At 41.5% G+C, this 25,080-nt stretch overlaps 1 protein-coding gene across 2 annotated transcripts; it reads left to right on the top strand.

Annotated features, from left to right (window-relative positions):
* The first annotated feature begins 8,363 nt into the window (after positions 1 to 8,363).
* On the top strand, positions 8,364 to 16,849 carry LOC134338137 (stathmin-like). Of its 2 annotated transcripts, none has more exons than XM_063033700.1 (5): positions 8,364 to 8,438; positions 12,237 to 12,323; positions 12,829 to 13,001; positions 15,669 to 15,860; positions 16,379 to 16,849. In XM_063033700.1, exons 2-5 carry the CDS (start codon positions 12,305 to 12,307, stop codon positions 16,433 to 16,435), a joined length of 441 nt encoding a protein of 146 aa, XP_062889770.1. In that variant the 5' UTR covers positions 8,364 to 8,438; positions 12,237 to 12,304; the 3' UTR covers positions 16,436 to 16,849. The 2 variants fall into 2 exon arrangements, with proteins under 2 accessions (XP_062889770.1, XP_062889771.1); XM_063033701.1 differs by having other exon boundaries at positions 8,377 to 8,517.
* The last annotated feature ends 8,231 nt before the right edge of the window (positions 16,850 to 25,080 follow it).

The raw sequence follows: 25,080 nt of genomic DNA on the forward strand, positions 1-25,080 counted from the left end.
CAGAGGAAATTGTTGTAGTTATAAGGAGAATAAGCAAGCCGCACACAGGCAGTACCGGGAAATAAATAAACTCAGAATCTGCAGATGAATGGCAGCGCTCCGCTCGCCACGAGATTTAGTGTAAAATGTGTAATTGCTGGAGATTTTGCTCCCATGTAACCAGTAGTGATTGGTGAGAGAGTCACGTTAATATCCTGCAGCTCTCAGCCTACCTCTGCTGTAATGGTCTCGCCTTCTTGCTGGATCCTGTCATTATTCCTTTCACAATAAAAACGCTTTTCCCAGCAGGACACGACCTGCGATGCCTTGGAATGCACACCAATTGCCATGAGGTTAGTTCAAGTTCAAGTTTATTGCTATCGCCGGCATACATACACAGGATATAAATGCCATGAAAATTAGCTTTCTGCAGCGGCAGCATAGTACAAGCCAAACATAAATTAACTTAAATAAATTAACATAAATTAACATAAATTACACATAACGTACTTGCCAAACATCGTTGCAACAACCGGCAAGTGGCGTGAAGGTGCATCGCACAAACAGAGATTTCCTGCTTATTTGAACATGCATGTTCAGCTTCGGTTCACTTGCACCGATTCAGATGAATCAGCTGAAGTGTGAGAATCAGTTGTCTGCTCGGCAGTGGCATGGTTACACAGCGGAGTTACTCAGCAACAGATGCAGCTGCAAGAAACACCATCTTTTTAAGGTCACAGCTAATTTTATTTTGAGCTGGTAGACATACACAAAAAACATGTTGTCTGATAGCAATTACACTCCAAAGTCCTTTTTGTGTCATCTCAATTACAAACTGCAGCTATTAATTCTATTATTTCAACTATGATTTCAGTGATTAATCACGTAGACCAATTAGGTATCTTGATATGAAACATTGATTGGTTTCATTACTGCTGCACCCGAGAGTTGCTTCACAATCTTCAAGTTGAAATATACGCTATGTCTTAAAAAGATGTAGTTTTACACATAGTCTAACATTAACATAACAACACTACACCATCCTCTTCCCTACCACTGAAACATCTTTCCTACAATTCTGAACTATTCAACTATAACAATTTTGGTCTCCTGAGCATTTCTGATTTGAATTGTTCCATTACTCATGGCTGTATGTTCAGCTGCCAAAGTCCTACATCATGAATTCCATCAGTAAACCTCAACATCTCTTTACCTTCTAAAATGATCCTAAAAACCTACTTTCTGATTGCAGTTCTGGTAGCCAGTTCTTCTATCTCCTTAAGTAGTTCAAAGTCAAATTTTGTTTGGCTGTACTGCTGAGAATCACTCGCGTTCCACTGTGTTGAAGGTGCCATATTGAAGCAAATTGTTGTATGTATTTCTTTCTCTTACAGGTGAAAAGTTTAAGGGAAACGTGAGGGGAAACTTCTTCACTCAGAGGATCATGAGTGTGTGGAACAAGCTGCCAGCACAAGTCGTGGATGCGAGCTCAATTTCAACATTTAAGGGAAGTTTGGATAGGTACATGGGTGGTAGCGCTATGGAGGGCGATGGGAGTAGAGTAGGCAGTTTAAGTTGTTCAGTATGGACTAGATGGGCTGAAGGGCCTGTTTCTGTGCTGTACTTTTCTATCACTATAACTCTATGAACTCTTCAGCTTCCCCTTAAACTTAGTTGTAGCTCAATCAGCAGTGTACTTGCCTTTAAATCAAAAGATTCTGTGTTCAAGTCCCGCTGAGTATAAATCTAGTCTCATGGTCTAATGTGAAAGTGAATGAAATATGAAGCTAAGAGCACCAGATAAACTGGTGGAGGAACTCAGAAAAGAGAAAGCCAACTTCTCTGGGGGGTAAGAAATTGTTGACATTTTTAGTTGAAACCCAACATCACCATGTCCTGATGTTGGGTTTCAACACAAAATATTAAATCCTTCCCTCCCCCCCACCCCCGATGCTGGTCAACCCACCAACTTTCTCCAGCAGAATAGAGGGACAGCCTTTTAGAATGTGAGATGAGGAGGAATCGCTTTAGCTGGAGAGTGGTGAATCTGTGGAATTTGTTGCCGCGGGCAGCTGTGGAGGCCAAGTCATTGGGTACATTTAAGGCAAAGGTTGATAGATTCTTGATTAATCAGGGCATGAATGGATATGGGGAGGAGGCAGGAAATTGGGCTGAGAGGGAAAAATGGATCAGCCATGATGGAATGGTGGAATAGACTTGATGGGCCAAATGGCCTATTCTGCCCCTATATCTTATGGTCCTATGGTCTGTTGCACCAGATTCCAGTAGCTGCAGCTGCTTGTCTCTCCATGTTAAACCAAGATCCCAGCTGCTGTCTAAAGCGCTTGAAAAAGAGCGGCCCAATTCTCCAGAGTACTCAGTCCTAGTTTATCAGTCCCTTTGTCATCTTCATGAGAGCCAATGATCTGACCTCAAACATTACTGCATATGGCAGCTGTTATGCCAAATGCCATGTTTCCAACCATTCAGAAGTATTTCATTATGGTTAAAATACATTCAAGACCATGAGGGTAAATAAATAAATACTGGTTAATGTCTTATCCAAATTGCAGGATAAACTTCACACAATTCTGATTGAGTTGCAGTCAAGCCAGATTAAATAGTGAAGTTGTCTTAAAGAAGTCTGAGAACAAAACTAGCATCTGGTCCTTGGAGCTTGCTCATTTGTCCGTTATGTGCTCTGTCATACGACGTGGGCGATCATGGTCTTTCCATGACCTTGGTTGCTAGTGGCAAATTTTTCCACAGAAGTGGTTTGCTATTGCCTTCTTCTGGGCAGTGTCTTTACAAGACGGGTGAATCCAGGCATTATCAATACACTTCAGAGATTTTCTATCTGGCGTCAGTGGTCAAATAACCAGGACTTGTGATATGCACCAGCTGCTCAACAACCACCTTGCCAACGGGTGACCTGCAAGCTAGCGGTGGCAAGGAGCGCCTTACAACTCCTTTGGTAGAGGTGTAAGTCCACCCCGCCATCCCATGCACCAAGCCTGAACTGTTCAACATAATCACAGATGAGACTCTAGCTTAATATTATAGCTTTTTTCATATAGTCTTTGTTGATTTTTGGGAATGTATCTATCTACTTCATAAATTTATTCAGTGTTGATCAATGCTCGCTCTAATTTGTAATGACCTTCTCCGTGGATTGTCACCTTGTCGTGGTGGAGAAACTTGTGTGGTCCTGTGATCCCGAGAGCAATGCCGTCTGGAGCTATGCTCCTGGTAGGGTCACCCATGGCGGTAAGGTCAAGGGCGAAGTCCCTGACAAAGAACAATCCAACCAAGACCTCAACGGTGGACCAGGTGGACGAAGTTACTTTGAACTCAACGGCTGTGAAGGCGGATGAAGGCTGCAACAAATCCATCAGCTCCAATCGTCGTGGTTTCCATGCCATTGGAATCAGTTGGTTGATTTGTGAAGTATCGTGTGCTCCTTGGAGTGCAACATCAAGTACACGTTAAACAAATACACGCACAGGTGTCTTCACTCTGTGGGCCACTTCTTCAGAATGAAGACCATCATCCTCGACCTCAAGAGATAGCCACGACGACGAATGACCAGTATGTGCAAAACTCTTGTGCTATGCAATTTTTTGCCCAGTGACAGCAACCTGTGTGCACTGAATTTTATATATAGTGGTATTCATGTTAACAGCTAGCAAAATACTGTCAATAAGAACTCTGATCTTTCTGGGTTTGATTGTTTTCGCTCTCGTTCATCTGCACTCTTATAACACATATGTAACAAGCCTGTAGTGGGTAATGAAGGATTTTCTTGCTGGAGTTTTTACACACTGTTCATATGTGATTTGCTTGCTAAAAGGTGCTTTAAAAAGTCAAGTTTCCAAATATCACTCCACTTCTTCCCACCAGCAATACATGCAGGTAACCCCTTTTTCTATATTGTACGTAAATATTTCTCATAGGTGTACGTTCCTGACCTCATGAGCTTTCGGTAGAGCAGTTTCTACTGTTTCATTAAGCCATTTCGCTTTAAATAAATTAGCAGTTCTTTTGCACTTCATGCTCTATGCTTCTTTAGAATTCGACATAGTGAATCAATAATTTCTTCAATAAAAACAGTATAAATAGGCCAGTTCTGCAATCTGCAGACAAATCATTGCAAACTACATGTTGTCAACACCATCTGCATCACAAAAGGAAATGTGATTGTGTACGATCATGAAAGATACTTAACATGCCAATGAGGTAGACGGTGACTACCTTTTGTGCATTAGTAACAAAAGATGTGTTTGAGTGCACATGCACACACCTTAGAGGAAACATTGGTGTTGACTTCTGTAGTACCAAATTCCATAGTCCTCTCCGCAGACTTAAATATCCTACCCTGTGACCTGAACCCATGACCTTTCTTCATTCTAAACACACTTACCACTAGAAATATCCTCTTAAATAGGTCTAGTCCTGTCGGAATTTTTTTTAATACTTTGTTTTCAAAATTTTCAAAAAAAAGCAATGAAATTAACATACCAGCTCAGACATGTGTAAAAATGAAATAAGTAAAAAAAAGGGACATAACATTAGAGGGATGCCTATTGTACAAAGTGCTCAAAAAGACTGAACGTTAAATCTCAAATGAGGGCTGTGAGAAATCAGCTGGGGGGACAGTTTTTGAAGTTTCCTTTAATATTCATTGTGGAGATCGGGATATTGTTGTCAAGACCAGCATTTTTATTGCCCATTAAAGAGAAGGTGATGCTAAGACACTTCATGAACCACTACCGGTCCTGGTGAAAGTACTCCCACACAGCTGTTACCTAGGGATTCTGGGGTTTAGACCCAGAGATGAAGAAAGACCAATAATATATTGTATTTCTATGTTATGATCGTGCATGACTTAAAGGAGAACTTATAAGATCATAAGACAAAGGAGCAGAATTTGGCCATTTGGCTCTTCAAGTCTGCTTTGCTATTCCATCATTGATTGGGGTTGACCATGGATGTTGTGCCCTGGATATCTACTTGATGCGTGAGCCAGGGTTGTATGGTATGGAGAGCAAGCTGTCGCCCATGCTGCAAGCTTCCCCTCTCACTGCAGTTGATGAACCCAAAGGAAGCACGGAGGTTGATACCATTTGGCACCATCGGCATCACAGGAGTTGCCAGTCAGTGTTGAACTCGTTGGACTGCCCTAGGGAATCCAGCTATGGATTTTTTCTCTGGGTTTACTCCCAGAGCCTTCCATCTTGGCTGATTTATTATCCCTCCCAACCTCATCCTCCTGCCTTCTCCCCGTAACCTTTGACACCCTGACTGACGGCTGATGGTGTTGCTTTATGCCTGCTGCCTTTGTCCTCCTTGATAGTAGAGGTTCTAAGTTTGTGAAGTGCTACTGGGCTAGCCTAGACAAGTAAAAGCTGTACACTTTGTAGGTAGTACACACTGAGGTAAAGAGAGTGAACATTCAGGATGCTTGATAGGATGTCAGTCAATTGGGTTGCTTGACTAAACATCTCTTAGATCTCCTGCTAATTGCAGTGATAGGTCATTGTCAGCAGGTATATCTGTTTCTGGGGCAAAGCAGCTTCCAGAAATAACCACGATTTTAGTTGTCTGTATAGCATTTGTACGTTCTCCCCATGAACACGTCTATGTTCTCTGGTTTCTCCCATATTCCAAAGACATAGGAGTTAGGGTTAGTAAGTTGTGGGCATGTTGTGTTGGCAGCGTAAGAATGGCACACTTGCCCGCTGCCCTCAGCATATGAGGGCTGCAAACATGCATTTCACTGTATGTTTCGATGTACATGTGACCAACCAAGCTAATCTTTATCTTTATTTTTATCGACATTTTCTACCTGTCAGTGGCCCTGTGGTCTTCTGGCTCTTGTTGAAAAGTAGTCACAATCCTTCCTCAGCTGGCAGCCAACACACCCAATTACAGCCACCAGTCTACCCTAGTTCCCTCCCTACCCACACATTTCACCCACCAGATCCCCTTTCCCATCTTTCCCATGACATTTCCCACTATTAACTTCCTCAATTATCAGATTCCAACACTGGTATTTCACTTATTGCCCTCTAGAATGGGGGTCCCAACCCGGGGTCTATGGACCCCTTGCTTAATGGTACTGGACCATGGCATAAAAAAGGTTGGGAACCTCTGCTCTCGAAGCTATGTCCACCTTCATCCTCTGCTACCCCCACCTGGCCCTACCTGCCTGTATTTCTTCACCCCTCCTCCAGGCACTCACCACCTATCTCACCCCTCCCCGTTTGTGCTTTATACTAACTATCTTCCCTCTCAACCCTGATACAGGATTTTAAATCAAAACATCTGCAATTCCTCTGCCTCCACAGATGCTGTTTGATCCACTGAGCTCCTCCAGCAGTTTGTTTTACAGTTGGAAAATTCAGAGCTCATACAAAAGTGTGAGCAGTTTCAAGCTCCTGGGTGCCACCCTCTCTGAAGACCTATCCCGGGCCTGACATATTGAAGCATTTACAACGAAGGCCTGACAGCGGCTACATTTCATTAGGAGTTTGAGTACACTGGATATGTCATCAAAGACATTCACAAATTTCTACAGATGTACCATGGAGAGCATTCTAACTGGTTGCATCGTTGCCTGGTATGGAGGGGCCACGGCACAGGACTGGAAAAAGCTGCAGAAAGTTGTAATTTATAGTTTTCTTGCTGCTACAAAGGAACAACTTTCACAACAGATGCCGGTGATATTAAAGCTGATTCTGAAAAGAGTTTATTTTATTTAGAGATACAGCACAGTTACAGGCCCTTCTGCCCTAATGAGCCTGCACTGCCTGATTACCCGTACGTTTTCGGAAGATGGGAGGAAAAAGGAGCACCCAGCGGAAACTCATGTAGTGACAGGGAGTAGTACCCGGGCAAGAAATGATATGCTCTTCTTCTAATTTATATTTGGCCTTATTGTGGCTGTGGACAGGCCGGATAGACAGGAAGGGCAAACAAAGCTGAAATGATATGCAAATAGAGTCACATACCCGTGACATTGGCTTAGAGTATTTTTTATTCGTTTATATTTTGTCAGATCAGGTACATCACAGGATGATGCTACAATTCAAGCATTTGCTTGCATTTTAATGTACAAGGACATCTGTTAAAATAAAAACTGCTAAAAACAATTGCATTACTGGACACATCCTGCAGTGTCCATCTTGTCTATTTTAATGTGTCCCACCCTGGATCTGATTTGGAAAATATGGTCACGTTGGCCTGGGTGTAGTTATCGTATCGCATTTGGAAGTACATGTTCTTCGATATCTCTGAGGATCTAAGCTGGTCCCAACATATCAATGCAGCTACAAAGAAGACACAACAACAGCTATATCTCATTAGGATTTTGGGGAGATTTGGTATGTCACCTAAAACACTCACAGATTGCTATGGATGTACTGTGGGGAGCATTCTAACTGGCTGCATCACCGTCTGGTATTGGGGGCGGAGGGTGGGGAGTACTGCACAGGATCGAAATTAGCTGCAGAAAGTCGTAAACTCAGGCACTCTGTCATGGGTTCTAGCCATCCCAGCACATCTTCAAGGAGGGATGCCTCAAAAAGGACCCCCATCACTGTGGTCATGCCTTGTTCTCATAGCTACCATCAGAGAGGAGGTACAGAACCTTGAAGGCACACACTCAACATTTCAGCAACAGCTTCATCCCCGTCACCCGATTTCTGAAATGGACTTTGAACCCATGAAAACCACCCCACTTTATTTCTATTTTGCACTACTTATTTATTTAAAGACACATACAAATATATATATTTACTGTAATTCAGTTTTTTTCTATTGTGTTGTACTGCTGCCGCAAAGACGTTTCCTGACATATGCCGGTGATATTACATGTGATTGTGATTTTGCCAACGTGACCATTTTATGAATAAGTCTACACAATGAACGTCGGTGCCCTGTTTGACTACCCAGAGGAGAAGGTGGTGGAATGCATACAACGGTATTACTTGGCAACAGCTCCCTTACGGTCAGACCTGTAGCCCTCCCTGCCCACTCCAATTTTGCATTGACCAACAATGCAACAGGAATAAGCATGTCTGCATTAAGTAACCATAATTCAAATATATGACGACCAAGCCATTGTGTCGTCAGAGAGCTTGTGGCCAATAGGAGCGCGGCGAGGACAGTCAATCTCCCACAACCATAACACAACCTTCAATTTCCAGACAATTAGCATACGAGACACCCGCCTTTCACTTGGATTGGCCAGGACTTGTTGAAGAGGGCCAATCGAATCGACGGAACGCCTGTCAGCACGCGGACGAAAGGTAAGCCGTAGCCAATGGGAGATCGTAGGAGCCGTCACGTGGTTATTTTTTGGCGGTTTTTATTTGACGGGGCGGGTGGGGGTTGAGAGCAGGTTTGTGCGGAGCGCGGGAGACAAAGGGAACGGGAGCAAAACAAAAGCTAAAGAGAGGGTAAGGGAAGCGGGAATGTACCGAATTTAATCGATGCACCATCGAGAAAAAAGTGTTATAAATCTCTAGAAAAAAACAGGTTTAGTATGCTTGAATTTCCTTATTTTTAAATGTTTATTGGTGACTTTTGGCGCCGGTGCAACAGATCAGTCAGTATTTGGGATTAATGTTTGTTTGATGTGCACAAGGCAATAATGCAGTTTTGATCAAATATGTAGAAGTAACCTGGAATTTTATTTTAAATCTGTCAATCCTGTATGTGACCTTTTGTTGGAATGTCTAAGGTGCCCTGTTCAGTAAAATATGGTTTATTATTGCGAGTCGTTTGTCAGATGTATTTTAAGACAAGGTGTAAGGGCGACTCATTAATTCAAACTAACAATTGAAGCAGTTATTTGTTTGAATGCACTAGGAAGCAATGCTTGTGAAAGATTACTTGTTTAGGTGCAGTATTCATGGAACAAGGGAGTGGCGCTTTCTTGCTAGACATTTCAATGGAGAAGGGGAGGGGGTCGAATTATTGTGTCATTTGCAATACTGCACTAAACATGTATTCTTAAACCTTTTTGGTAGCATCATCTGCACCTGATTGAATAATTGTAAATAGCTTTGATTTTTGAATTTGTGGATGTCGAGTCTCAATGTATTTCTGGTGCCAATGTGCTTTTGTCCATCAAAACTACAGTAACTCTTTGTTCTGCAATACCGTTTCCAGATAGGTTTTTTCAGCCTCTGTACAAAGGATGCTTTTATGAAACGTTCAAATACAAAACTGCAAGCCAAGCACTGCATGATAGAATTTGTGCAAATGGGATTTTTTTGCAAGATCAAGAAGCTTATTCGTCCGAGGAAAACGGACACAAGCTCACCGCCGCCCAATTTTCCTTTTCTTTCCGACCCCCACAACCGCAAACCCTTGAATTGCTCTGGATGTCGTGTGAATTTAATTTGCTTGCAAATTATTTGGGACTATTGTTTCTATTAAGGTCTTGAAGCTTTTTCAAATCCTTCCCTTTGAAAGAGATTCAAGATTCCAGATTGGGTGTTTCCTACTGCTCTATTCACAGATACCGAGCGTATCAGAAAGCTGGTGAGATTTTAAAAATTCTAGAAAATGTTTTGACTGGGCGTAACCATCTGACCAATTCCTGTTGGATACCCTGGAAACTGAATAATATCTACTGTATTTGAAAGATTAGAACATGTTTTTCCAATCTGGCAGACTCGACCCGTTTCCACCACTTGCTCCTGGCTTCAGGTGGCGCTCTGTTGCTGAAGGCGCTTGTACTGGTATCCTCTACCCGTGTAATCTATTGTCCTTTCGGGGTGATTTTTGTCCCTGAAGGCTCGGTGTCAAGCTGAATGAATGGTCCCGAGTAATAAACTGCAGAGGTGCATTCCACGGGGAGGCCGAAGATGCATTTCTTTACTGAAATTATGGGGTGCAAATTTTCAGGCATTTCTGCATCTTTACAGACCAAAAACTATTGCATTTTTTTAAAAACTTGCAGTTCAAGCTTCCAGCATGGATAATAAATACTGCGTCCTCCCTAAACTGGGAAAGAAAATTGCATCTTGTCAGCCCCCTGTGATTCGTTTAAAAATAAACGGTGTGTGGGTGAGTGCTAGTTGGCCATAGGCTGGGACAACTTTTGAATGTACAAAGTGGGAATTCAAACTGCAGAGACAACACTACAGTATTTTTCTCCCTTTTTGGCACTAATTTAGCATATTTTTTGTATGTATATTGTTTTTATTATGTACTGCTGCCACAAAACAAAATTTCACCACTTAACACCGGTGATATTAAGTCTGATTTTGATTGGGTCATTTGTACTTGTGCCATCTCTTACAATTAGCTAATTTGTTCAGTTTTCTTCATGATTTCTCTCCATCACGTTTGCATTTTGAGTGTCCTTTTAATTCCAGTTATAACACTTCTGAATATTTTGCACTACCCTTCATGATTGGTGAAATTTTTATTGGCTGCTAATGCTCTTGATGGCTAGTTTTCAGCTGCTTTATTTTCTCAATAAACTTTTAACCCAATTTACCCCTCTTTTTTTTGTCCTGCCTTATGAAATAACTTGACAACCCCATCAGTCCTCTTGATCAGAGCATGTAACACAGTCCTTGTGTGGCCGGTTTTTCATGGCTGAATTTCCTGTGAGGTGCACAGATGCAAAGTAATTTTCATCTTGTGTGTTGAATTTTAATAAAAAATGGTTATTTTCAAAAATCAGTGTTGAAACCCTTTTTATTAAAGGTTTGTTGGGTTTTTGTTTGCTGCCATTTGGTAGCCACTAGGACTTGGCCCTAAGCTTTTCTGGAGCTATTATTGTATTCCTCTTGTAGATTAATAATGCATCATTGTAGAAATTGCTGACTCAGTCTCTGGCATTGGCACTCCTTGGTATATCATGGCTTTCCTGTGGTGTCTATTTCTTATGCATTCACTGTCTCCTGAACAACCCCCAAGCTGGATAGACCATGAGCTTATCACTCACTCTGAGTGAGTGAAAATCTATTCTCTGAACACTCAGTCACCTCCAGTCTTAAACTCTCTTGCCTAGCAACATTGTTTTATGAGCCATAGTGGAAAGAAACACTTGATGCTTCAAGCTGAAGAGCAGAATAAAAGTTTAAGTTGCCAAGGTTGTGAGAAATGACTTGGACAGGATCCCTGTGATGGGGTGAGGCTAGCTCTGCCATGGTGATACAAAGCCATTTCGATGACTGGAGGAGTCATCACTTCTGTGTTTTCTCTGCAACAGCTGACATTCAGTTTTGTCCTGAACCTGCTGGATTTATTTATTAGAGATGGAGTAGGGAACTGGGCCCTTCTGGCCTTTGAGTCATGCTTTCTAGCAACCTCCAATTTAACCCCAACTTAGTCACTGAACAATTTGCCCTGATTAACCTGGCCAGTACATCTTTGGACTGTGGGAAGAAATGAGAGCATCTGGGGGGGGGGGGGGAAACCCACGTGGTCATGGCAAGTATGTACAGGCACTCCTTGGAGGATGTGAGGTTGAACTCCGAGTTCCACTCCAAGCTGTTACAGTGTTGAGTGAACTGCTACGCTACTGTGGTCTCTCTCTGTCTCTCTGTCACCCAAGGTCAAGCTGTTTTATTACATTTGGTTGAATCTTTTATTCATAGCTTTGCAATTTATTTGAACTTTTAGCATCTTCAATTCTTTTTCAGCCAGTGGTTGCAGTTTGTAACAATGTAGTAAGGAGTTACTTGTCCTCTGGATCGAATTCCAGATAAAATTATTTCCTAGATGACTAGAAATATATTTTAATGTATTCATCTACCTCAGATTGTTCGATTATATTCTCCACCCTCCCTCCCCCCTGTCCCCTCAGTACTTGGTGCAGTCATACTGTGTCTGGTTGGAGTTTCACCCTTGACTGGTGTTTGATTAGTGCTTGGGTTCTTTTGCCTTTCAAAAGTAGTGGCAAATTATCTGTTCTAATTAACTGCATTGAGCAAAGAACTCTGATAGGCAGTTACAAATGTTTAAAGTGCAACAATTACTGGACATCAGATAACCAAACCAGTTGTTTTCTTTGCCTGTGGACTTATCAAAAGAATACTGCTCAAAGTATTTCTGATTGAAAGGTGGCTATCTATTCTGATGTATCACTGGCAATCCACATTTGAAATGCTGACAAACGTGTTACATCAGGCATTTCTTTGCCTTTGCAAACACCCTGCATTGAGGTAGTCACTTGGACCATGTGCTATTCTGAAACACTAACAACTGAACTTGGTTTCTTGTAATTAAAACAGGGTTTGCTGCAATCATCAGAAAACTTTAAACTCTTTGACGTTAGCGGCTGGTCGTGACTTGTTCTACAATGGCATCGGCATCATCTGGTAAGAAGTATACAAAGCTATGGCCTTTCAACTGGTGGGGGGCGGGGTGTAAAGTGTGAGGGAAGGATGGCCTTAAGTCCATGGGAGCATACCTGTAAACCTGTACCTGTTGTGCTCATATGAGTAAACTGGTTTTTGTATTTTGTGGAACCTTCCCTAGTCTCAGTTATAATGTAGAAGCTTGCTGGTAATGTTGATGAACAGGAAACAAAGATGCTGATTTTTTTTGATTAACTCATCACATTTACAGACAGTTCTAAAACTGTAGTTAATTTGTCATTGACCACCACCACCAAAGTTCCCTCTCAACTTTTATAGTTTTTACAACTATTGCTCTGTGCAGGAAATTTTTACAATCTGCAAACTGTGCGGTGAAACATCACATGAAGGAAAATGCCGGCTGCACACCTGCACATCTTGGAGGGAACTGTGGTAACCACAGTCCTGTAAAATCCAGAATTTTTAATGCTAAGTTGGAATTTGAGGACATTAAAATGTTTTTCAGATATCAAGGTTAAAGAATTGGACAAGCGTTCTTCAGGCCAGGCTTTTGAATTGATCCTGAGCCCATCTGCAGCAGAAGCCATTCCAGAATTCCCTCTTTCTCCACCCAAGAAGAAGGACCTTTCACTTGAAGAGATTCAACGCAAACATGAAGCTGCAGAGATCCGGCGAAAGGTACGCTACTGTTAGGGAATTTCCTTTTTCCGCACAAGACTCAGACCCGGGTATTCTTTAAGAGACTCTTTACGTGACACGGAAGAGCTGTCCCTCCAGAGGAGCAATGACTCCGCTTACAATCAGTACATGCATCCTCTGGTTTGTTCAGAATTTCAATATTTGGTATTGTTCTAAGCAAGCCATAGGGGTAAAAAACACGTAGCCTCGTGGTAAGCAGCAGTAGGCTAAAGGGCAGCACCACAATTCTCTGCTGGTCTAGGCACTGAGCAATACAGACGAGTAATTCTATAGTCTCCCGAAGGTATTTACCCAACCCAGTTGGCCAAAATCCTCCATAGCTACCCAGTATATATAATATATATAATAGGAAAATAAATCAGTGAATTTCCTAGTACCTTTTTATGTTGAGATAAGGCCCATCTAGTTTCACCTATTTGAATGTCTCTCCGCGAGCTTCAGCTTTCTAACATCTATTATTGATTAACATTCAGACAGCTACGGGGCGCCAGAGTGGTGTAGGGGGTAGCATGACAATATTACAACTTGGTGCCTTCCGAGTTTAGAGTTCAATTTTATCATCAACTGTAAGAAATTAAAGTTCTCCCCATGAGTGCTTGTGCTTCAGGGTGGTCTGATTCCTCAGGCGTTTCTGATGTAAAGTAAAGAGCACCCTGATAGCGTAGCTGTTAGCTGACGCTGATACAGTTCAGGATGTCGGAGTTCAATTCCAGCATCCTCTGTAAACAAGTTTGTATGTTCTTCCCATGTGTGTGGCTTTCTGCCATGTGCTTTGGTTTTTCTCCCATGTTCCAAACATGCATCAGTTGGTAGGGTAATTGGTCATTTGTAAATTGTCTGGTGATTAGGCTAGGGTTAAATCGGTGGGTTGTTGGGTAGTGTGGCTTTGGGCTGGAAGGGTCTGTTCTGCACTGCCACTACCCCTAAATTAAATAAATGTAACTAATCAGGAATCTATTAAAGGCAGATAACAGAAATATGTTGGACATCTTTAGGTTTAGATGAACATGTATTAATCATAACATGCTTGAAAAACAGCTTATGATCAGATTTAATTTCAACAAGAAAAATTGAAACATTTTAGCTTATTGTTTTGCCTACTGCAATACAATGTCGACTAATCTTGGGTGGCAGGGTAATGTAACAGTGCAAACTTTACACCACCAGCTGTAATTCCCACCAACAAGGAGATGGTGCATTCTCCCTGCAGTTGCATGCATTTGCTCTGGGTGCTCCAGTTTCTTCCTGGGTTTCAAAGACATGGGCTTGGTGAGTTGTGGGCATGCTATATTGGTGCCAGAAGTGTGACACGTGCAGGCTGCCCAGTGCAATCCTTGATTCCATTTGGTGCAAACAACACATTTCACTGGCTGCATCAATGCATGTGTGACAAAGCTAATCTCTAATCTTGAGGTACATCATCTCCCTTGAACTGGGCTTTTCTCCATTGGCACCCCAATTGGAACTGCAGTTATCAATCATTGCCCAATTCTCCTGCACGTTAGCCGTGTGATGTCCTTTTTAGTTCCTTACCGTCGCTTACCTGCTGCTACTTAGTGTCCCATTTGTTTTTTTGAGTGGGTGTGGCTAACTTAATTCTTGGCCTTGGAGGTCCTGTTGAATGTTCAGTGCATTGGTGCACATCCTTTGAATTGTGGAAGTAACCAGTAATCGTATTGCAATATGTAACCCCAACCCACCCACCAAATGGTTTTGGCTTTGCACTAGCTAACCTGATAGTAAACACTGGACTTTCGTGGAACCTTTACTAGTGGGTTGGTCTTTCAATTTTATCTGTATAAGGATACAATGCAAAATAAAAAGGCTGCAAAAGCCATTTGAAATGTCCACAAAGTTGCTTTTTGTTTGGAACATGTCCATTCAATAGTACACCTGGATTTGTTGCTGTGGGATGCAGTCTGGCTGTAGTCCATTGTAAGTCACAAGTATTTTGGATAAGTAATGGAAAGGTTTAGGGGGTTATGAGCCAAACATGGACATGTGGGACGAGCTCAGGTGGGCACCTTGGTCGGTTGGGCTGAAGGGCCTGTTTCATTGTTTTGTTACTGACTAGTAAATTGTACACATGGTTTCACTGATTGCAAACCCCTGCAGATTTCACTGATCTGTTGGCTCATCTCGTGACTGCAGGTTGCTTTTGACAAGTTAGGAGCTGTGAACTGTCTTTGCATTCCAACCAACTGTCCTAAATGCATCTGTCTCATTTGTTTTCCAGGCCCCTAATTATTTGTATTCTTACAGGCTGCTTTACCGTACCAGTGACCTGGGTTCAATTCCTGCCGTTGCCTGTATGTTCTGCAGGTGGCCAAGCGAGTTTCCTCCCACTTTACAAAGATGTGTGGGTTAATTGACAGCATGGTTGTTAGTAGACAGGATGGGTGTGTTGGGCCAGAGCAGTCTGTTACTTTATTTTGAGATAAATCACAGTATTTATATGGCTACATCAATTCTAAAATGTTAGATCTTGCAGAAATTTAACCTTGAAAGGAACTTGGCAATCTGGAATATGTAGAGTAATTGACGGGGAAGAGTAGTCTATGCTAGTGTCAGGCTGTTTAAACACCAAACACTAGCTTGATTAGCAATATTTAAAATCTTTAATTGAATTTATCACTTGCTATTTAGTCACATGAAGCAGAGGTGCTGAAACAATTGGCTGAAAAACGAGAACATGAGAAGGAGGTACTTCAGAAAGCTATTGATGAACAGAACAACTTCAAGAAAATGGCAGAAGAGAAACTGACCACAAAGATGGAAGCCAATAAGGAGAACCGTGAAGCTCAACTAGCGGCCAAACTGGAGCGTTTAAGAGAGAAGGTAGAACTAATGCTTGTCTCTTAATGGTAATGGCTCCTTGTAGAACTGGTACTTCAGTATTTTCAGAATGCCTCCCACCTCTGTTAAGAAATGCATTTAATGTGATTACTTACAGACCTTCATGACAAAAGCTAAAATGAGTACTGAAACAGTGTTACAGCTAATTGCAATTTGTCTCCTTGTGTAGTTCTGTGTATTTCCATTTTGGAAAGCAAGAACTTTTGGGACTTTTTGAGACTATATCAAGTCCTGATAACTTGTCTGCATTTGATATTATCAAAAGGACTGAACCTAGAACCATAATAGGCAGGCTATCTACTTTGGGGAGGGTGGTGAAGATTCCTACCCTGCATATCCATTGACCTTGAGACTAAAGAGTAGACATAGCGATTGGAGAGCAATCTCTTTTCCTAAATCAGGAGTGCAATAAGGCAGACGGAACTGCTACTGACAAAACAAGTTTTTAAAAAAAAACTAACAATTACTAGTTTACTTACAAATTGTTCTTTTTCTTTTAGGAAAAGCGGGTGGAAGAAGTGAGGAAGAGTAAAGAGATCAAAGAAACAGAAGACTAATTCCTCCCCCCCCCCCTTTCATTTGGAAATTGTGTTTTTTTTTCAAACATCCAAAGATGTTTTCAAATGGCCAGTGTGTTCATGGAAATTCATTTGTAAATGCAGTTGTGTGCAACTGAGAGCCAAAAGCTCTTTGGGGAAGGAAGGACTGTATTTGTATGCTTTCCACCTTTTTCTGTAAACATTCTTGTGGGTTTTTTTTCCTGATGTAGATACTTTGAACTCCTGCATTTGTTTTCTACTAGTAGTGAATTGAATAGGATTGCTGGTTCAGGTTAGTGTATTTGTGAAAGTGTAATTTCCAGCATGCTTTACTGATGTGTTACACGTTTAGTTTGTAAGTGTGTAACTATATAAACCTGCCTAACCAGTTGCACCTGTCTTTAACTTCAATAAAACTGCACATTTACTGTTGTTTCTGTTTTCTTTCCCTTAAGTCTTATTAGTGATTTTATTCTAATTATACAGCAACTATTTGCTGTCCCTATTGCTAATGTGTTCACTTTAATCATGCACGTTGACATCAAAGGCAGTTTGCACATTTTGCCATATAGTGAGTGGCCCAACTCAATTCAATGGAAAAAAAATTGGGAAGAAAATCCCAGATTACACGTGGAGCTTCAATAGTTCTTTGCATCGGTACTGGGGCAGATTGAAGATAAAAGGCCAGAGTTTGTTTTGATGTAGGGTTTAAGGTAAATTGTTAAAGAATTTCTGTGTAGTTCATGAGCTGGAGGAGGCTATGATATGGGCATTAATTTTAAAATCTTAAGCCTGGCAAACGGGTCCAGCACAAGCAACACACATAAAAGTTGCTGGTGAACGCAGCAGGCCAGGCAGCATCTCTAGGAAGGGGTACAGTCGACGTTTCAGGCCGAGACCCTTCATCAGGACTAACTGAAGGAAGAGTGAGTAAGGGATTTGAAAGGGGGAGGGGGAGATCCAAAATGATAGGAGAAGACAAGAGGGGGAGAGATAGAGCCAAGAGCTGGACAGGTGATTGGCAAAAGGGATATGAGAGGATCACGGGACAGGAGGTCCGGGAAGAAAGACAAGGTGCAGGAGGACCCAGAGGATGGGCAAGGGGTATATTCAGAGGGAGAAAAAGGAGAGTGAGAGAAAGAATGTGTGTATAAAAATAAGTAACAGATGGGGTACAAGGGGGAGGTGGGGCATTAGCAGAAGTTAGAGAAGTCGATGTTCATGCCATCAGGTTGGAGGCTACCCAGATGGAATATAAGGTGTTGTTCCTCCAACCTGAGTGTGGCCCAGCACAATCCAGGTTATTAAATAATGATCAAAATTTGGATGTTTTAGATGCTAAATGACTTGTTGGTATCCAGAAGCCCTTCCCTAGCTAGTTTAATATTGCTTAGTGGTGTATGATTGTGCTGGTTGCCACCTTCAGAGCAGTAGTTCTGAGTATTACTAAATTCTGTTGAAGTTTTTACTGAAGTGGCAACTAAAAATTGAAGGTAAAACTAGATGCCCTTGAGTCCATATAGGCAAAATCTTGCATGGTGGGCTGGTGCAGAATGTTGAGGCACATTTGATGTGATGCATTCAATCCACATGAAGCCAGGTGATGAGGGGTAGAGGTGGAATAAAACTTTTAACCTTAAGTCTGGCTTGTGAGGTTCAGCAGGGACTGTGCTGGGACCCTTGTTTGTGATAGTATGTTCTAACTTGGATATGAATTATCTCAATATCACTCTCCCTAAACTTGGGAGCTTCTATGTGCCTTGTCTCGCATAAGCCAATCAAGAGGTTGGTCATTAGCCCAATTTTGATGTTGCTGGAGGTAGTTGATTAATGCACAATTACAAATGAGGTTGGATTGGTCAGGTTTATTCTCTCTGGAATGTAGAGGTATGAGGTGTGATCTTGTAGTTGATCGCGGATGTTATGCAAGTCAGGGCAGTATGATATGGAAAGCAAGCTGTCGTCTGTGCAGCGGGCTCCAATGCTCCACCCAGCTGATGAATCCACAGGAACTGCAAAAACTGGTAGTTCAGCACTAGTAGTATCACAGAAGCTGCCAGTCACTGCCTTGGGGACTTGAATTCCAGATGTTTCCTCTAGGTTTACTACAGAAGCCTTCCCTATGAATAGGTATTGCTGCAAGGTAACAGCCTGGAAATTAGTTTTCCTTCTAGATGAACAGCCAACTACTGCTGGTGAGCCCTATCTGCCTGGTGACTAAGGTGCTGGTAATCTGTCCCTGCCCCCAGTCAGTGGGAATTGTACCATCTAGCAATATGAGATGCACACTACTGCGAGCACTTAATAGGTAATGAAAACCTAACCCCAACCTCCTGGCTATGATGACCTTAAGGAATTGTGACCTTGTAGAGGTTCCTAAAATTGAGGTGCAGTGATAGTATACATATTTTCACTTTCTTGCCCCTCCCCACATGGCTCGGAGGGTGCATACATAAATGGACATCACAGCATCATAGGCAGAGTGAATTGTAAGGACCTGTAGAATTCTATGATTCTAACGAAGGGTTGTGAGATTAGCTAACTTGGCTACATGGGTAATGGGAAATTTAAAGCACAAAACTGGACAAATGGAATGAAAGCGTGAGTAAAATGGCTTTTTGTAACCATCAATGTTATGTCCCTTAAGGAATCTAAAATTATCACTTAAAATATTTAATGTTTTTTTGCATCTCTAGGTACCATGAACCATTCTCCAGTTCACACCCTGCATACAATAGCCTAAAAATCTAGGTTGCAGTAATGGCACTGCACACGCAGCAAAGTGATCACTTCTGGCATGGTGCTTCTGAATGAGCAGGTTTTGAATGGTCCTCCAGTTGACCAAGCCTTTCCTGATGATGGGTTTCCACCTGAAATGTGATAAATTCCTTTCCTTCCACAGATGTTGATCAACCTGCTGAGTTCCTCCAGTAGATTGTTGCTTGAGATTCCAGTATCTGCAGACTCTTGTGTGTGTCTTGTCATGGGCTGGAAGAGAGGCGCAGTAGTCCTGTGAAAAGTGTGTGTGAGATCACCATCATGGTACACTCGCCATTTTAAAACAGTGTATCTTCTTTCGACCAATATTGCAGGGCATGCACAGGCAAGTTGCATCTCTAACCTCGCCAACAGCTTGTGTGATTCAAGGTAAAAAATAACTCGTGGCGTTAGTTTTTTGACATTTTTAAGCCACATCACGTGCTTGAAAACATAAAATGGTCAACCTCCCTCTCAAGACACGTAACCCTTAAAGACGCCCGCCCAAATGTCAAATGTGGATCCGAATGTAAAATAGTAATATTGCCGTTTAATGAAACAACCCATCTCAAACACTTTATAAACGCAACTGGCCGATTTGTCTTTGAGAGAAAGCTAACGGTTCAGGCGTGGGCGGCGGTTGGCCGTTGGCCGCGCGGTGATTTGATTTGAATAAAAGGGGGCGGGGCCGCGCGCCACGTGCTCCCTGGTTTCGTGGGGAGGCAGAAGCCCCTGGGTGGACGTGGAGGTGGTTGGTATGGTGGGTCGCTCCTGGCCCTTAACGTATTAACAGACTTCTGTCTGAAACTAAGCGCTGGCGGCTAGTGGGAATGAGTTTATTTATATAAACCTCCAGTTTAAATTCCTTGCGGAATATTTTGGAGGATCTAGAACCAAGAACAGCGTCCTATCCACACTGGCTTGGCTGTGAACCACCTGGTGTTTTCAGTGGTCATCCAGAAATTTGATTCAAGCTTCTTCCCCAATTTGATCCCAAATGGATCTTCTTCATTCTTCTGGGCTGGTTTTGCTGGTACTCCAGTCAAATCCCACCCTGAACATGAGTTAGTTGAGATTTGGACAGTTTTGCTGTCAAATCCCATCTTGAACATGGGACTGGGACAGTTGTAGTTCTCCTCCAGGGTTATCAAGTAGGTCTGGGTTACGGTCACTTGATGTAAAAACTGTTGGTAGTAGTTATTGGTAATTTTGCCAAGATTGGTAAATGTCTGCACCTTTCCTAAATCTAACCCTAATTAGATAATTTATTTATATATCAATATGTAAATCTTTTTGGGCTGTTGGATGTAATTAGAACTTTTTGTCATTCCTAATCCCATTTTTTAAATGGTGGATTACATTTTGATTATTTTGATTGATTTTGGAACTTGTCAGTTGGAAAATATTACAGTAAAAATGTGAAATGATGAACATTGTATTCTGAATTAATACAATGTGTGCTGCTGTGAATAGAGAGTCTTAAAAATAGGGATTATTGTTTGTTTTACCTATATTCCCCCTTTTGTCTAACTTTTAGAATGAAGACTTTTAGGGACATGGAGATAATTTAGAAAAAATTCCTAGACTTGACCGTTAAAGATAATTTAGAATATATTTCCTAGGTCTTACAATATGATCATCATTTTTTCTTTTCTAATTGCATTTTTTCAGGTGATTGAAAATATATTTAATATTGATTTCCTGCTTTCTCATTTTCTAATATGCTGGAATTTTAAAAGGCATTTTAATAAAACAGCATATTGGGGAAAAGAGTTGTAATTATTGATATGAGGATGGCTAAGGGTTAGAATCGAATCCTGTTGAATAGTTGTGCTAAAGACTAGAGAGAAATATACAATTAGTATGGCCTCTATATAGTAATGTTGCCTTTTTGATAATTGACTTATAGGCTATAGGGAACAATTTTGAAATCTATAAATGGTTGAATCTTGAAGTAAAGGGAAATAATGTGGTGGGGAGGAAAGCTTGATTAGTATGATTGGGCATGTGCTAGATATTACAGAAGTTGAGGTGTTGAAATTACAGCAGTAAATGTGAGTGAATAGATTTTGGTAGAAAGTAAACAGACAAAACAATGGCAAATATTTTAATTTTAAATTTATAAGGAGGGTGAAATGAAATTTGACTGCTGGAAATACCAATCAGTAGGTTGGGCCGCATCTATAGATGTGTTTTAGAACATACAACAGTGCAGCGCAGGAACAGACCCTGTGACCCACAATGTCGGGGCCAAACTCAATGCCAAATTAAACTAAATCGCTTCTTCCTGCATAAGTGCCATATCCCTTGATTCGATCTAAGTACATCACTCGTGTATCTGTTTCCAGCTTATTGAGTCAATTCTAATCAGAATTTCCTGATTGTGGCTTGTACAAAAGTCTTAAAATGATGGTTTATGAAATACTGGGTTTAATCCTTTTGCCCAGTATTTTGAAAAATGGTCTCTGAACCCAAATCTATCAACAAAGTGAGTGCATTCCCCCCTGAGGAATCGAGAAGCAGCTCGGAAACTTGCCATCCCCTGGTTGGGAAGGAGCTCGAACACCATCCGACTCCAGTTTACCTGGGTAGGGATAGGACGCTCTCATTTGCCACCCACATCCAAAAACTCCGAGGGAAAGTTGGCTCTCGTAATTCTCTCTTGAAAAAATTAGCAGGCACGAAATGGGGAGCTAATGCTCACACTTAGATCAACTGCCCTAGCAGTCCGCTATGCACCTGCAGAATACTGTGTGGGGCAGATCAGCCCATGCGAGGAAAATAAATAGACCCGTTGCTTAACGAAGCCTGCCGAATAATCACCGGCACACTGCGCCCCACACCCACTAACATCGTTTACGGACTTGCAGGCATTGCTCCCCCAGAGATCCGAAGACACACTACAACAAAAATTGAAAAAGGTAAACAGAACTCGGATCCACGGCACCCACTACAATCACCATGTGCCAATTTCCACCCGTCTAAAATCGAGGAAAAGCTTTGCTACAGTGGAGGAACATCCGCACGGAACATCCCCCCAAACATACAGGATTGACCTTTGGCAACAAACAGAAGCCAGAACCCCACCAAACAATACAGCGCCAGACCCCACAGAAATGTTGCCAGACGGGGCACTGCTTGACAGACGGAAGAGGTGCACTCTCAACAGAGCGAGAGCGGGAGTTTGTAGGACGGGAGACAATCTGGTGAAGTGGGATTTAAAGACCAGCGGATCCTGTGAGTGTGGTAAAGGGTGCAGAACATTGAACACGTTCTGCGCAACTGCCCACTCTCACCTGATTCAGCTGACACTGACCTGCTCGACATCAACCAAACAACACTACAGTGGCTGGCTGGTGTGACAAGCTACGATGAATGAACTGGGTTTAATAAACAAGCACAGAGCCTACAAAAAGTATCAAAATCTTACTTCTGCCGCTATTGTTTTCCCTCCTAATTTTCAGATTTCTAGGGAGTCTTTGAAGTTGCAGGATAGAGTTAGAAGGGTTGTAGAAATGAGAGAGAAGAAACGTTAAACTATATTCTGTTAACTGTAGAGTTAACATTACACAGATTTAACATTTATTAAAGGAACCAATGTTAACATGAGTGGTTATAATTAGAGAGTCATTCAATATGATGTAATGCCTTCAAAAAAAGAAAAACATTGGATAAATATCCCAAAGGAGAGAGAAGTACTGGGAAATGGAGAAAGAACTGCAGAGAGTACGAATCAGATTGGTGGAGTAGATCAGCCAACATCCTCAGATATAGAGTAATATTCCAGTACGGAGCACCTGCCAAGTTAAAGAAAGATTAATGTTATTTGTATTTACATAATTTTGTTGCATCAAGGCTTGCTGTTTCATTCCAAAGGTCTGCATTTGTTATCAGATGACATTTTGTTAATAACACCCACAATTACAAAAGTATATTTTAAATAATCAAGTGAGAAATGATGTCACAATGCAGTTTCATGCTGTTTTCTCAGTTGAAAATTTGGTAGCAGTTATGACTGAATAGTGTAACTGCTAAATTAAAAGCATCTGTACAAGCTGAGAATTATTTGTCCTGCCATTTTCTAAATATTGGACAAAATCAAGTAAAATTGAGATTTGGGTCAATATTCTCTGGTACAGTTCTTTGTGATTGTGATTAAAAGTCTGAAATACAGACCTCACTAGGAGCTTCTGTGGAAATTATTTATTTCACTTTCCCTCCCTTCAAATTCTGATTGGTTTACAGTTCACACTTCTAATTTCTATGTTATTACTGGCAGTGCGTTAGTGAAAGAAGTAATTTTGGAAAGTAGGTTGAAGGCAAATTTGTTATTATATCTCTTGACCATTTGATTAACACCAGTAATATTATCATTCCATAATTAAGTGTGTACTTAATATTTTAAATTGACTCATGCTAGATTTGATCAAAATTGGAGAATTACGGAACTGTGCAGCAATCTTAAGCAGCACAGTATCTATAGGTAGGGGGTCTAAGACTTTAGAGAGCGAGTTTGTAAATCTGGTGGGAACAAAAGATGTTGGGAATGGCGAGCGTGGAGTGCCACGGGAGGGATGTGGTACAGGTGGCAGTGAAGGAGTGCCAATGGAGGAGGCAGCGCTGGTGCAGACATTCTCAGCTCTGAGAGACCAGGCACAGTCATTTGATTCTAAACAAATGGTTTATTCATCATTACAGAACGTCTCTCTGGTGCCTCCTTCTCCCTTCCCCTTTTCCCAACAATGATTCTCCTCTCCCACTCTCAGAGACCCATATCAGAATCTGATTCATCATCACTCACATATGTCATGGTTTTTTTTTGCAGCAGTATAGTGCAATGCATAACATTACTACTTTACTGTGCAAATGTCTTGGGCTCCTGACCTATATATATGTGCCTAAGATTTTTGCACAGTACTGTATAGAGAACCATGTAGGATCCATTGCATGGAAGAGAAGCACATGAGGATTCTGGGCTCACAGGATATTTAACTTGATATTATTCAGTTCAGAATTCAGGAGAACATTTACTTTCATAATCACAAAGAATTTTGCAGCAAACTGCCCAGACTGTAAGACAAATTTTATCCTTAATTTTCTCCTTATAGCAGATGAAAGGAAACTCTTAAAAATGAAGATATGACGTGCATAGTTATGTTTTTTTGGAGACAGAAAATATATTTCTTGGGAGTTTTATCTAATAGATTCCAGTCTGAGAATCATTAGCATCGATTCTCTTTCCACTCCAGCACTGGAACCCTAGGGATCTTTGGACTTTTATTTTCCACCCTGCAATCTGGATGAAGATCTTCACTGCCCATCTGTGTCTCAACAGCATCACCACTGATAGAATTGGCAGCCTGAATTATATAGTTTCCAGGCAGTAGATGAACCCTCATGAGGCATTAACCTCTTGAATTTGATTCGAGTGACCTGCCTGGCGTGCAGTGGCCAATCCTGCATTGACAGCAGTGACAACTGCACAGTGCTCTAAAGAAATAACATGCAGTGTGATGAAAGAGTAGTAATGGATGCACTAAAATTTTCAGAAAGCGTTTACTATAGTGCTCCATCAGAGATTATTGTACACAAAAAAAACATGAGGAAGTAATATATTGTGGAGGATAGAGGATTTACAGACTAACTGGAAATGGAAAGCAGATATAAATGGGTCTTTTGTTATTTACAAGATGGAATGTGTGGGATGTTATCTCGTAATTTGTACAAATGATGTGGTATAGTCCCTAAATTTGCGACTGCCATACTGCTATAATTCTACTGCCATAATTCTACCTCTGCAAAATGATCTGGCTCCAACACTACTTCAATTTATCTGCTGGAAACGATATCCATTCCCTGTTATCTCTCTACTCGACCATTCATCCAAAACTTTGTATCCATATTTT

This window comes from Mobula hypostoma, chromosome 26 (genome assembly GCF_963921235.1).
Source record: "Mobula hypostoma chromosome 26, sMobHyp1.1, whole genome shotgun sequence".
Lineage (NCBI taxonomy): Eukaryota > Metazoa > Chordata > Chondrichthyes > Myliobatiformes > Myliobatidae > Mobula > Mobula hypostoma.